Here is a 15,883-nt window from a genome sequence, read left to right on the forward strand (position 1 = left end):
GTTTCATTTCAGTTATGATCGAATACTTGTAAGTGGATGCATAGTTGATTTTAAGCTATCACCTCTCAATTAAATCCTTTGTTGTACAAACAACCTCATGGCTACAAATTGACCTCATGCACTACATAAATTTATCCAAAAACTAGACCAAAGTGCAATTGCTAGTTTATATTATTTTATTAAAATAAGAGTTGTAGTTAATATTACATAAATATAATTATTTTAATATAATTTTAAAATAATAATGATTCAAAATTATAATAATTAAAAATTTAAATATTTTTATTACAATTCAAAATTATAATAATTAAAAATTAGAACAAATATTTTTATTACAATACTATAATAGCAAGTACTTGCCACTATGTGACACTTGTAAAGAAAGAAATCTGATTAATTGAAAGACAAAAATTAAAGAAAGAAATCAAAGTCTTATATTTTAAAATCTTTTCTTAAGAAATAAATCTGATTAATTAAAGACAAAAATTAAAGAAAGAAATCAAAGTCTTATATTTTTAAATCTTTTCCTAAGAAATAAATCTGATTAATTGAAGACAAAAATTAAAGAAAGAAATCTAAATATATATTTTTAAAACTTTTATTAAAAAAGAAATCTGATTAATTGAAGACAAAAAAAATTACCCTAAAGAGGAACAGCAACCAACAGCTCACACATACGTCTTGTTTACGCAATAAAAACGCGGAAATTTCTAAAATCTATTATTTCTTTGCTACCTCGGAGAAATTGTGAAATATTTCTTTACCGTGCGAGAAAATCCCGGATATCCTCATCCACTTTTTCTTGGAAAGGATCCAAAATCACTCTCTGATGTGAAATATTTCCGACTCCTGAAAAATCCAGGAAAATGTACAATCAATACTGTAAATACTCATGGGGCCAAAGATAATGGATGGATTCAGGACGGAGAATCTTTCGGACCACCTAACAATTATTTTAATGATGTCATTTTGAGCTTTCCTTCCATTTCCTTAAAAAATTGCAGATCCCAACCTCACATCAACACGCGTACCTATGAAGGGCTCTTGGGCATACCCAAAAATGTACTGTTTCACATCCTTTTATCAAAACATGTAGACCAACCCTGCAGTCTACTTTAGTTTCTCGTAGGGAAGATTGTCAAATACCTTTTTCTTTTCACGACAGCAATCCCAAAAACAAAAGTTGACAGTAGGAATCATCTGTGAATTATCTGTAATCGCGGAAACTAATGCAATTTTCTCCATAGTCTAGCAAAATTTCAGTGCAAGATACCCAACTTGTTTTGAATTTGAATTGGACGGTAACATAGGCTATGTCGGATACTAGCTTGATTGAGCAACTTTTAGAATGGATTCAGCAACATAAGCATCTTTATATGGCAACGAAGACAGCCTCTTTGAAGGCAACTGATTATGTGAGGTTCATGGTGGTTCAAAATTGGCCTATAATATGTAGTTGGTCAGTATATTTTGGAAGGCTGTTTTTGGTGATGGCTAAACGGTGGTTAAACTGCAGTCTCAGAGGCATGGGCTCTCTGCTTCATGTGAGTTCCGCAGCTTATTATATGCTGCTATGGTGTACTGTTCTGAGCACCACATCCATGTCAGGCCTTTTATTTGTGCTTATAAGTTTGGTAAGTTAAATTTTTTTTCGAGTTTGGTTTACTCAATCGGGGTATTTGGGCATGTCTATGTCGTTCGTCTTAATTTTTTTACGTCTATAATCTAGCAATTCAGAATCGACAGGTTATTGTCTTCATTAGCATTAGGGTTTTTTTTGCGCATGCTTGTAAGTTAGTGTAAATGGTTTCTTTATACAGTGGTTGTACCAAACTCCATTTCATTGTTGTGTCGTTTCAGATATTTCTATGGAAATTTATGTCTGCTTTACTGTGTCTATTTATGGTGAGAATTAATCAATCAGGTGTCCCATTTTGCAATGATGCTTTAATTTGAGCAGACTAAATTGAATCATATTCTTGGATTCGGCAAGATCAATATATTTAATTAATTTGGACTCCGATCATAGTCAGGACCATGACTGGTCAAAAGACTCAAAATGAAAGATCATAAATGTTAGAAAATACCATAATTTGCTTTTTCATTCTATAAGAATTCAACTTTGAAGTCATCCAAAGAAAAAAGGTTCGTGCTAACTTATGTGCTAAATAAGTAAATATCAAAAGTTCAATCACCAGACCTCCTACTTTTAGACCTGGAATTCACCCCCCTAGTTCTTGTAAGTACACAGGACATTTTCTCTGTCTGTGCCTCTGCTTCCTCTTGTGCCTGCTTACCAGCAAAAATTCTAGAAAGTTAGTTCGAACTCAAATTAGCAATTCTAAAAATCTTTGCTTACATTTTGTCAATCACTAATAAATCTGATTTGTTCACTCTACACTATCTGTCTACCCCAACGTTGACCTACAGGAGTGAAATGAGGGAGAAAAACAAGTTTTATCCAAATTAAAGCTTTTCTGTTTATGTTCAGATGTTGGCCAAGATATTTTTTTATAGCTCGCCTTGTTTGTGGTTATAATGGACTTGAACTCTGCAAGTTTTCCAAAGGGTTGAAAAGTCCCGCTAGTCTGATTGGAATACATTCTTTAATTTTGATTATAACTTTACCAGCATCAAAGTAATAAGCTAAGTCACTGGCATAGGTCAAATGGATTCAGGTACGTGTAAGAGGTCTGGATATGGTGGTTTTGTATACATAGAAAAACAATATAAGATAATAAAAAGTAAACAGACATTCATAATATGTATAGAAAGCATGCAGGGTGGGTTAATTTAATTCTATTGCTTCCCACCTTATTCTAGCAGGCTGATTAATGGCAGTGGGTGAGAACTATAGGGATAAAGCCATTAGGAATTCTAGTCCGTATATAGTTGGAGATGGCCACAAAATCAACCTTAAAATGCTACTGATAATTGATAATTTAATGGCAAATGTTAAATGATAAATAGCAATGGTTTATATTATGACAATATAGCAGATATTCAAATACAGTGATAGTTAGTGATCAAACTACATATGCACATAGAAACTTAAGGTAAATCATCATATCACTCTTAATCGAAAGCTTCAACATCATCAACTGGTTCATTAGAAGTAGAACTACAAGTAGCCTGCTCCTATTAACTAAACCATGCAGGCTTGTCATAGCAGTCTCATGCCCTCCGTTATTGAGTAAGGAATTTTGTGGAATGGAAGTATCAAGTCAGGGTGCTCTGTAGTTAGTAGTTACATCCAAATGGCTCGTTGCTGCCTCCTTTTACTTAGCTTGCTTGTGCGATATGAGGTGCCAATTCTATGCATATACACCAACTCCTCTGCTTTTGGCTGCTAATTACTTGTGTTTAACTTAGTGGATTAAGGATTATGTAATCTAGTTCTTGATTGAAAAAACCTACTGAGGCAAAGTTAGTACAAAATTAATAATTTATTTAAAGAGACAATTTTTTTTATTAAAGTAAAGGTGGCTGAAGGATTTAGAGAAGTACAAGATTTTTTTTTAAACATATTTATGATATAGTTTTGATGGCAAGGTTGGAGATAATCGGATCCTTGGTTTCCGAGGTATTACCTTGCATGAATGCCCTGTATATTTGGATCAACGAAGAGCCTAGTGAATGCTGCTTTATGCCCATCGCTAACTTCATCATACTTGTATGATGACACCCTCTTTGGGAAAGAAACTATCTTTGTGCTATAATATTTTGGTGTCAAAACAGAGGCAACGAGATGCAACTTGATGATCATTTTGTTCAACTGTTCAATAAGAATATTTTCAACTTATGTGAATTTGTTATTTGATTAAAAGCCAAAATCTAGTTAAAAGCAGTAAAATAAAAAAAACTAAAATGGAGAAATAACAATTGGCATTAGGCCTTAACCAACACCGCCCCAAACACACAGCAAGAAAGGGCAGCTCAACAGCCCGCAGCAAAATTATAGCAACATTCCAAGCTAGGGAGAACCCAAAATACTCATGGCTTTGATTGCCTCCTGTTCCTTTGCCATGAAGTTTATATAGTCTTCTTTTAATTCCAGTTCAGTATCTTTTTCCTCCATCATCTTCCTCTTCTCTTCAGTTTTTTGTTTTCTTTTTGATGGCTTTGGTTTCCATGTAATTTGTCCTTTTTAGCCTTGGACCCTTCCTTTAGCATGTTTATACTTGTAGCACAGTTCTTGATGACTTTTGTACTTTGCTGGACAGCTTTCTCCAAGTTCTCCTTCAGGGTCTTGTTGCCAGCCTACATTTGATTCATTCTTTCTTTGAGGACAGCCACTTATCCTTAAGCATGCAATCCTTAGCCAAATGAGGATCATTCCCCTTTCTATGGATCTGCAGCTGGAGGTTCCTCACATTTTCTGTGATTTCTCCATTGTCTTCAAAATTCACTTCATTATACTCTTTTGAAGATTTATATCGTTCTCCAAAGAAAAAGCTCCCATGAAAAATGTTTTAGCATGGTTTTGTTATTTTGTTTCTATAATGTCCATTATTTTCTTGATCATGAAATCAATATTGTCATATGCTTCACCCAAACATGGCTGGTCCGTATCAGTAAATCTGATGATACACAATGAGCTGATTGGAACTTATCAAGTAATCAACATGAGCCAACTAATCATTATTTAGGATCAGTGCTTTGAATTTTCAGCTTCTCTGTATCTGAGTACCTCCCTACTGATTATAGTTTGTTGATAAGCACAGTGTGATATGCCTTCCACACCTCTACAAGTTGTGCCAAGATGCTATGTGTGATGAAAACCATGTCTTAGCTACTTAATGGAATATTAAAAAACTTAAAACAAATAATTTTTTTTTTAAATGCTTAAAAATCTCCAAATTTACAACATCATAATCTTTGTTTTAAATGGAAAAAAATAAAATAAAAAAGTAGAATTAAATTCAAAAAAATTATTTTAGTAAGTTATCCTTAACAACTTCAAATTCTAGAAGGACCTAAAGATGATTTGTGTAATGAACCTTTGCTGTACCTGCCTTGCCTTTCTGCTAATTAGGGCCTGATCTATCCACCGAAGGTTAGATTTAGGGCCACAAAAGGAAATTATGGTTTCCTGCAACATTTAGATATTTTATTTTATATGTCAGCAGTAATATTAGATCGGTGGCATAATTATAGCAGCACAAAATACATACACGACCCATTCTAGATTTTGAGGATTTTCCAGGTTGGCTGGGCTACCCATCCAAACCCATCCCGTCTCTTAGGGCTAATAGGGCCACCCGAGGATGGGCTAAGCATACCCCTGGCTTGCACTCATTATCTTGAATGTACTAACAAACAAAGGATATCAGGGAGATAACAAATGCATACATAAAACATAGATTCATGACTATATTAGTTGGTTAACATTTATCCATTATATATAAATTTGTAGGGATTAATTCATTATATTTGTGCCTAGTTGCAAAAACATGACTATCATTAATTAGTATTCCTTTTCTCTACATATTAGTTGTGTCTGAGAATGAATGAATTATTTTTATTCTTTTATCTATCACTAAAGTGTATTTTAATGCAGCATTCTAAACCTGATATTTCAGGTTACCTATCTAGCGTGAAGATTAAGTTCATTTTACCCTTTTGTACATTACAGATGTGCTTAGTTCATTTGGTAAGACATTTTTAGGCATGGAACCTATTTAGCAATTAATCTGGGTCACTAGTTAAATTATATTAATTACTGTTATATGAGGAATGAAAACAGATTTAACACAACTTGCACAAAACATACTTCAACATTTCGACATTTAAGCGGATTGGCCTGGGGACGTACCAGCCTACTGGTGATGGGAAGGAATGCTTACTAGGCGATGGTTCTTCATTGCTGGGAAGAACCAGCGACTAGCCCTTTTACTTCGTCTGCTAACTGATGCATTCCCAGGGCAATCCTCATGGTTGTCTATGTTAATTTTAGTACTTTCAGATTGAATAAAACTCAGAAAATCAGAATTAGTTTAAACTAGGTTAATTAATTCATTGTTTTCCAGATTTAAGCATAGTAAAGGAAATGAAATGCAAAAGGGACAAAGCACAGTTACCCTGGGAAAACCTCCTAGGAGGAAAAACCCAGCCAAAAGATCCTCAGATCTGATTATGATTTTGAATTCAACTGAACATTACACACTTATCTGGAGTATAGAGGTTGCAGTCACAAGGAAGATGAGATAGAAGTCTTCACAATTAGTTTGCTAATGAAGATTATGATTTGCAGTCCTCCTCATCAGATTTTCTGTGTTACAAGGGTAGCAGTACCTTTCAAGTAGTTCACAGTCCTTCAATGGAGTTCTCTATCTTTTGGAGATGGTCTGCTGCCTTTTATGAAGTTCACTGCCTCCAATTAATGATCTGCTGCCCTTTAATGAAGTTCGCTGTCTCCTATTAGTGATCTGCTGCCCTCTAATGAAGTTCGCTGTTTGCCAACTGCCTTAATATGAATTTCGCTTCCTCGGAATATATTTTTGCATCTGCTTGAAAACTTAATGAATGATAATGAGAAGTATATGCTATATTTATAGGAGTCATAATACTTCTCAATCATGTCGGCCTTCTTTGCAAATAAACATTTTAATTATTTTAATTCCTTTTAAGTGAATTGGATAGGGTCGGCCCTATCATGGAGGCGAGTTGGGTTTGGATGTAGTGTGGAAGCCTTTTAGGTGGAGCCGAGAGGTATTGGGCCTGGCCCTATATGATGGAGGCGGATTCCAATGTTGCCCAAGGCAATTGGAATCCGCCAGCCCTAATTACAAACAACAGTCTAGGCATCATAAATTATGAAAACTGAAATAAATATTATTACTGAGTAACGAAGTTACCTATTGGATGCTTCTCCTTGTCCTTCTCTCCTTGTCACCCCCTCTCTTGTGTTTCCTTGGGGTGCGGTTTTATACCTCTTTGAAACCACGCGATTCCCTTTAAAACATGGTGTCTATTCCAGAGGTGGCTTGGGAATGGACGCATCCTTTCATTACTAGTTAAGATAAAACGTATTTTAAGTGGTAAAAATAATTTATGTATTGAATATATATATATATATATATATATATATATATATATATATTTATGTACATGTATTGTTTAATGTTTCTAATCATTGCCTGCTGTCTACATGGGAATATGACAATTTGTTAATACGATGATTAGTCATAAACATATGAGTCTCATTATATATATATATATATATATTTATGTACATGTATTGTTTAATGTTTCTAATCATTGCCTGCTGTCTACATGGGAATATGACAATTTGTTAATACGATGATTAGTCATAAACATATGAGTCTCATTAGCCTTTGTATAAACTTGTTTAATCTATTGAATCTAGTTGGTGAACTTGTTTAATCTTTTGAATCTAGCTGCCCAACTTTTGCATCATCAAATTCAGTGAGTGAATGGCACATGTTATTGAAAGCTTGTTATTAGCCTTTGTATAAACTCGTTTATTTTGTTGAATCTAGCTACCCAACTTTTGCATCATCAAACTCAGTGGGTGAATGACACATGTTATTAAAAAAGTGTCCGTTGTTGATGTTTAGCGTCGGTTGGGCTTCTCAAGGCCGATCGTATTTTCAAATGTGTGAAGGGCCGAATTGGCCTTACACATTTTATATGCCCGATTTATTATTATTTCCACTAGTTGTATTAAAAGGACTTATTAATAAATACACCGATCACCCTTGGCATAAGACGTGATTATGAAGAGTCATGCTAACCGATGTCTAATGAATAAGACGTGTTGGTTAAGGCCGACTTTTACCAAAAGTCGTGTTGCTTCATCATGTTGAGAATGGATATATAGACTAGTGCATTACATCTCCTTTGGCATCTCGTGGTGATCATCAAGCAGATCGTATCGTTCATTACAGCAGTTCGTGATATTCATTACAGCAGTTCGTGGTATTTATTGACAGCAGTTTGTGATATTTATCTACAGCAGTTCGACATTCATCTCCTGCAGTCTAATAAACATCTATAGCAATTGTATGCTTACAGCAGATTGTATACATTGAACAAAAGTGTTCAATAAATTTTTTGATGCTAGGAGTGATACAAGTTTATTGTAAAGACATATTGTAATTGATAAATGATATAAGAAATATTGTTGCTGGGTTTTTCACCTTCAAGAGGAAGGTTTTCCCAGGATAAACTTTGTGTAGTTGTATTTGATTTACTGTCTATCTAATCTGATCATAAAACTTAACATCTGTATCTCACATTGACTAATGTTACTGTTTTTTCTTATGACTTGAACAATGTTTTAAGACCCCACTTACTGAATCTGTCCATTGAATTTGACATCATTCACCTCCCCTTCACAATCAATTGCCCTAAAACATATTAGCCCTTTACAATAATTACCCTAGTTTACCCTAGATTATAATTCTTAGTTATTAAAGGAGGGTTACAAGAGGGAGTACCTTTAACTCTTAATAGTAAAACCCTGCAACAAGTTAGGAAATAGTCTACCAATTATAACATATAAGTGATTAATTATAAACATACTAAGTAAAGAATGAACTGATCAATGATAAAATGAAGGCTGGCTAACTATGTATTACAAGAAGACTAACTATGATTCATAAATTAAAGAGAGCTAACTATGATTAATAAGGTAAAGGAAAGCTAGATAAATATAAATGCAAAGCAACATGGATCATAAGTAGAAGTATCCCAAACAAAGTGAGTTAGGAGGGATGACTCAATAGGCTGTCCTCAACAACCGTTCTCCCTTAACCATACTTGATAGGGTGTCCTAATCGCCATTCTCCCTCAATTAAGTCATACTTGCTAGGGTGTCCTTAACGCTTTTCTCCCTCAATCGAGTCACCTTCTCCTACTCATATGAATCATCATCATCATCATCATGATAGAGAGGATGGAGATTGCCTCAATAGGGTGTCCTAAGTCTAACCCTCCTAAGCCCAAAGGCAGAGCACCTTCGCCCCCCTTTGGCCTCATGTGGACTCTGCCATACATATGAGGTGGCGTGCTTAGAGGTGACCCTTAATGCCGTTCCCCCTATTGCAATCATTCTTCTTCTACCATGTCTGATAATAAACAAACCAGAATATATATATATATGCAAAGCATCATATTTCATCATTTTTTCCAGAATATATAACCATAAAAGACTCTAAAGTATGCCGTGTAAATGTACATAACAGTGGACTGTTATCAGACATTAATATGCAAAGAATGCTGTAGAAATATGGTGGGCGGGATCACGTACCAGAATTTCTTAATGTCTTAAAACATGGATATGACAGAGTTCCTTACTTTCGGTGAGTTCAATCTGCTTTCTTCGATGTTCTTCTTCCTTCTCTTACCACGATTGGGTATATTTAGAACATATGAAGGAAATCATTCTACATATAATTAATTAACAAACTGTGATAATCGGACGGACTGCTGAATATTTAATATCTTATAAAATCCAATCTGAATCCTTTGATTCTTATTTCTTCAGGTCTTTTTGTGCCTGTAACTTAAGAACAGTTCTGATCTGATCTGATCGATGGTGATCTCCCTAGATGCTTTTGATTCCTTTCCTTTATATCTTTCAATGTGAAGGAGAGGTCACACCTCTTCATCATGCATGCCCTTTGGCAAGAGACACACCGTTTCACCATTAGCACCTTTTGAAAGAGTGCAACTCTTCATTATTTCTGTCCTTTGAAAGGGACGCAACCTTTCACAATCAGATCTGCATTTTCATTTTCAAATTCTCCCCATTCAAATGAGTTCTCTTCTCCCTTTTATACCTCATATTTGGGAGATGTGTGCAAAAATATTGTGTTTAATCCATTAAAAAACATATAAATCACACATACTCAATGAAACATTATATTGACGAAACAAAATAAAACAATCAAAACACTCCCCAATGTCGTCTCATCGCTCCCTAGTCTTGAGGACTTTGCCTGTTCAATTTGATGGCTCTCAGATGCATGATTTTAATAAAGTGACAACTCAAGAGATGGGAATTGATATGCAATTATGATCTAAAAAGCTAATGCAATATCTATCTTTATGCAAATCTACATTATGATTAAGCTACCATGAAAGCCAAAAATGATGCAAATGCTACACTATGATGCTATGATTGCTGGAAATGATTGAAAATGCTGATAGAATGCTAATAATGATAAGATGCTAAGGGTCCCTCTCATAGCCAAAAGAGGGGGTATTTATATGATTTCCATGTTTAGAGGTGAGGTGGCAAGAATCGACGGTATAGATTCAGTCTGGAGAAATCGACGGTTGAGATTGAAGAAGTTGGAAAGAAGTTGAGGAGGTGGACACTTGTCATTCCTAAGGAGACAAGTGGCAAAGAATCTCCAACCATATGCCAACAAAGGGGCAAGTGGCATGGAGATGAGAGACATGTGGCATAAATGCCATGTGTCTCTAAGAAAGGGGAGACACTCAAGAGATGGTTAGAAGAGGTTGGAGGGGATAGGATTTGTTAAACCCTTAGTTGGATTGGGTGGGTTAGGTTAGCATGTGGTTAGGAGTAGGAGCTTGTTGACGTGTATTTTGTACATGACCAAACACAGAATAAAATACCTAAAGGTACCTTATCCTCTCTTGAGCAAAGTTTCCCGACTGCTGAAGATCTTGCCGAAGGATCAGTCGAGGCAACTCCAAGGTTCTTGTATGTAGGTTCTCTACTCGTTGATAAGCTCTTTGTGGTATGATGTGATTTTGCTGGAATCACAAGGGGACTTACACTTGATGACCTAAACGTCTGATTTGCTGGAATCACAGGATTTCACTAGCCTAGATTTTTGAAAAAAAGGAAAAAAGGATGAGGGCGAGGGAAGGATCTAATTCTGACACTAAGAATGTAGGAGCAATGATTGATCTTTGATGAAATTCTAACTAAGTCTTGTTTTGACATCCCGGGACCATCTCCACAAGGTTAGTGCGATCTTCGGAGGAAAGCTTTATGATGTTCAGACCATCGCTACAGGCATAGACACCATCAGGCTGATGCATGTCAATGAAGAAGCGACAATTGAAGTTAAGCTTAAGCTGAATGATTCCAGTTGACTACACAAGGCAAGTCTGCAATCAACAAATTGCTAGTAGTATGGATATACAAATTTCACCATCAATCAAACACATTTCTTCCACTCATCTAATACCATGCAAATTGTTGAATTGACCCATAGATTTCACCATTTCTTCAATGAAGTTTACAAGTCTTTTACAACATCTTGGCAACAATCTTTGCCTTCTCTTTCTATTCTACTTTAATTGCTATTCTATCAACTGACTATTCACTATTTCTAACTATTCACCTTCTAACTACTGACTAACTATTAGCCTTTACAAATGAGGAGCCAGGGCTTATATAGTGCCCTCAATACAATTCGATGGCTCAGATCAACTTGAGATCAATGGCAGAGATTTTACAATGAAAACCCTAATTAGGGTTTGTTACAACAAACTCAATTTTGGCCAATGAAATAATTGCATTATTTGGACACATGTCTTCTCTGGAATATTCGACCAATGGATAGCCGGGGTAGGTACATTGAAGTTTGTGTCATCTTTGATGAGTCCGGTACATTGAACCCGGACACGCTGAGGTGGATCAACCCAACATGGAGGAGTGATGACTGAGACGCCACCTTGCCTGACACTCGGAACCTGGCTGATGTTCAATTTGATGATGTTGCAAAGCTATCTTTAATTAACTCTTCTTAAACTATTCGCTTCTTCAACAAACCCTTGCTTTATCTTCCTTTGTCTTTGATGTGCAGGATGGATGATGTACCTTTCCTTCGAATGCTGGACTGGAAGAGGTCGTCCCTGATGATGCTGGACCGGAGAAGGCCGTTCTTGATGATGTTGGGCTGGAGAAGGTCGTCCTTGTTGATGCCAGACTGGAGAAGGTCGCCTTTTAACTGCAAGACAAACAAAAAGATGATTAAGGACACATAATAAATTCATTTCAACATAGCATTTTATACCTTAAATCATCAACAAGAAGACATCAAAATTAAGTTTTTTCAAGAGTCTTTCCAGGGACAGGCCCTATAAGAATTTCGCCCTGGACCCTCTGGAAGGGTCAGGAGTGAATTTTGCATCCTTGGCTCAAATTCTTCTCACCTTGTGATCATACTTGCTTAGATACATGCCCAAGGACGCCCTTATTCTCAACGAACACCAAGCTTGATGAAAATTTGGGGCAAAAATGGAGGTTTTAAGAATTTCGCTCTGGACCCTTTGGAAGGGTTAGGAGCGAAATTCAAGCTTTAAGTCTTAATTCCTCATCTCCTTCACTTCAATTCATCCTACAGGGCAAAGAAACATCATTTCAACCTCAACTACGCCTTAGGACTCCAAGTCTTGACTTGACACAAGGAGGAAATAGGTAGATGAAGAATTTCGCTCTGGACCCTTTGGAAGGGTCAGGAGCGAAATTCAATTTTTGCTTGCTTATTCACACTCAATTTCACTTCCTCCACTTCACTTCATCTGGACTCCCTCATATCGAATCCACTCCTCAACTTGGCAACATTGGTTTGATCTTCATAAGGCCCAAAAAGGAGAATTCGCTCAAAAACTTAGCCAGGAACATGACCTATCTAGGATTTCGCTCAGGACCCTTTGGAAGGGTCAGGAGAGAAATCCTTGTCTTAGCTCAAAATCTACATTTTTGGTGGCCAAAATCCATTCAAAGGCAATCTTAAGGGCTTATCTTACCTAGGTCTAAGCTTGGCCTGACACAAATTTTAGAGAAAATGATGGGTTTTACGATTTTCGCTCTGGACTCTTTGGAAGGGTCAGGAGTGAAAATCTTGTTTTAGGCTCATTCCTCCATCATTTCAACTTGAATTCACCTCCAAGACTAAGGACACATTGCCTCACTCCTAACTAGGCCATAAAAATCAAAATTTTAATTTGTCTTGCAAAGAAAGTAGGTGATCCTAGGATTTTCGCTCTGGACCCTTTGGAAGGGTCAGGAGCGAAATCCTTGGTTTGGGCTAATTTCGATCATTTTTCAACACCAATTAACTTCAAAAGGCAAGAACATGTCTCCTCGCACCCATCCAAGCCATGAAAACCTAACGTTTGACTAGACTTGCAAGGAAAATAGGTGGTTTTAAGATTTTCGCTCTGGACCCTTTGGAAGGGTCAGGAGCGAAAATCACTTTTTGGCTCAATTCCTTCAAGTTTGATAATCATTGCTAAGTCAAAGTCATTCCTGAGGACCTCTCCCATCAAAACTCGCCCTAGTCAGCACTTGGCTTGGCACAAAATTGGGAAAAAAGGTGATTTAGAGAAAATTCGCTCTGGACCCTTTGGAAGGGTCAGGAGCGATTTTCAAGTTTTCTAGCATTTTCATCCATCATTTCATCTTGAATTCACCTCACAAGGCAAGGAAACACCTCTCTTCTCTCATCCAACCCAAGTTTGACTTGATTTTGCAAGGAGAAAAGGTGATTTTAAGATTTTTCGCTCTAGACCCTTTGGAAGGGTCAGGAGCGAAAATCTCATTCTAGGCTAGATTACTCACTTTTCAAACTTCAAACTACTTCAAGAAGCAAACTTAGATCATTTTCCACCTGAGGAAGAAGGTTTCAAGGTCAAACAAGGTAGCAGATGAAGTTTATGATGAATTTCGCTCTGGACCCTTTGGAAGGGTCAGGAGCGAAATTCTCCTTTAGGCCAAAATCTTGCTCTTCAAAATCAACCAATTCCATCTCAAGGCAAGAACATACCAATTCATCCTCAAATATGCCCTAGAAACCAACACTTAGCCAAAATTGGGAAGGAAATGTGGGCTACAAAGATTTTCGCTTTGGACCCTTTGGAAGGGTCAGGAATGAAAATCATGTTTTGGGTTGGATCCTTGACTTTTCCTATTTTCATCCTCTTTGGGAGGCAAACATAGATCCTTCCTCGTGCATCTCCACCTTGGTCTTGACTCTTGCTAAAGGAAAAATGAGTGTTTTCAAGAATTTTGCTCTGGACCCTCTGGAAGGGTCAGGAGCGAAATTCATCTTCTTGACTAAAATCCTTCATCTTTCAAAGTGTCCAACTCCCTCCCAAGGCAAGAACATACCAATTTATCCTACATCACGCCAACACCTAGCCAAAACAAAGAAGGAAATAAGAGCTACAAGAATTTTCGCTCTGGACTCTTTGGAAGGGTCAGGAGTGAAAATCATGATTTGACCTTGATTCTTGCTTTTTTCAACTCTAATTTTCTTTGGGAGGCAAACATAGACTACTCTCCTTTCATCTCCATCTTGGTCTTGACTCTAGCAAAGGGGAAAATGAGTGTTTTCAAGAATTTCGCTCTGGACCCTTTGGAAGGGTCAAGAGCGAAATTTCTATTCTAGGTTCAATTCACCTTCAAACTGACTTGACTTTGTCTTAGACTCGATCCTAGATCCATTTCCTTCCATATCCTTGCAAACTTGCTCGACCACTCTTTGACTTAGGCGAGATCTTGAGTCTTTGGTGAATTTTTTGCTCTGGACCCTTTGGAAGGGTTAGGAGCGAAAATTGAAATTCGCTCTGGACCCTTTGGAAGGGTCAGGAGCGAATTTTGACATTTTAGCCTCTTCGTCAAGATTATTTTATGGAATATAACATTTAAGTATAAGTGTCACTTATACTTTAATTTATATTCCATATATACTTCCAGGATGTTTGAGAGTGGTTTCGGACCTCCAGGAGTTATATTGCAAAATCTCGTTTTTGGAGGATTCTTCAGTTTTCCAGGCTTAGTCAAATTTCAGGATCAGGACATTCCAGACTTAGCCAAATTTCAGGGCATTTGAAGATCAGGATGACATTCTAGACTTCATCACTCACCAACTCGACCTAACTCAAACCTTCAAGGATGATACTCACTCACCAAGCAAGACACAATTAGCAACAAGAGCAAAACCAGGCCCTAAAGAAGACTCTCAAAGAAACTCTAATTCTGGGGCCCTGTGGACTCACCCTGGCTCAAGCAAAGCTTGCAATCCAACAATCCCCTCGACAACACTCATCCTGCAAAGGCTAACAGACAAAACCCTAAAAGACCTAGAAAACAAACCCTAGAAAGCAAAAAGCAGGGGTCCCCATTTGCAATGGGGCAATGTGTGAATACGTCACAACAGAGCCATGTGCTCAAATTCAAATTTTAAATTCAAATTTAATGGAAGGGGGAATTTAAATACACAAATTAATTAATTTGCATATTTAATTGGAAAATGGAAGAAGGTGATTAAAGTGGGAAGAATTAGAATAAATGAACCATATTAATTTATATAGTAGAGGAATAAAGGTCATATTAATTAAATATTTTCGTATTTAATTAATTCAATTCTCCAGACCAAGAGAGTTACAACTTATCATTTCATGCCTTTTGACCATTCAATAATTGAATTAAACTTTAATTATATTTAGTTATATTCTATTATATTTAAATTTAAATTTTATTTTTTGTTCTTCTGTATTTTAATTTTATTATTAGTATTTATTATTAAATTCTATTATCAGAGTTGGGACATTACAGTGAATGACACAGGTTATTAAAAATGTGTTTGTATCTCACATTGACTAATGTTACTATTTTTCCTTATGACTTGAACAATGTTTTAAGACCCTACTTACTCAATCTGTCCATTGAATTTGACATCATTCACCTACCCCTCACAATCAATTGCCCTAAAACATATTAGCCCTTTCAGGCACATTACAATGAGAATAATTACGGGCCTGATTTTACTATTTTTCCTTCCATTAGAAACTATGTTACCAATTTTTTCTAATAAACCCTTGGATCTGGGTCTGTTTTTAACATAGTTCAGGTCTTGATGTGGGCCTT

General features: G+C 36.4%; 1 protein-coding gene across 3 annotated transcripts in view; it reads left to right on the forward strand.

The window, feature by feature from the left end:
- Positions 1–727: 727 nt before the first annotated feature.
- The window catches only part of LOC131041053 (uncharacterized), a 67,868-nt gene continuing 52,712 nt past the window's right edge, over positions 728–15,883 (forward strand). For all 3 annotated transcript variants that reach the window (XM_057974026.2, XM_057974027.2, XM_057974028.2), the window contains exon 1: positions 728–1,634. In XM_057974026.2, the coding sequence (XP_057830009.2) occupies positions 1,314–1,634 (321 nt within the window). In that variant the 5' untranslated portion in view covers positions 728–1,313. The remainder of the gene's footprint in view (positions 1,635–15,883) is intronic.

The sequence above is a fragment of the Cryptomeria japonica genome, chromosome 11, assembly GCF_030272615.1.
Source record: "Cryptomeria japonica chromosome 11, Sugi_1.0, whole genome shotgun sequence".
NCBI classification, from domain to species: Eukaryota; Viridiplantae; Streptophyta; class Pinopsida; order Cupressales; family Cupressaceae; genus Cryptomeria; species Cryptomeria japonica.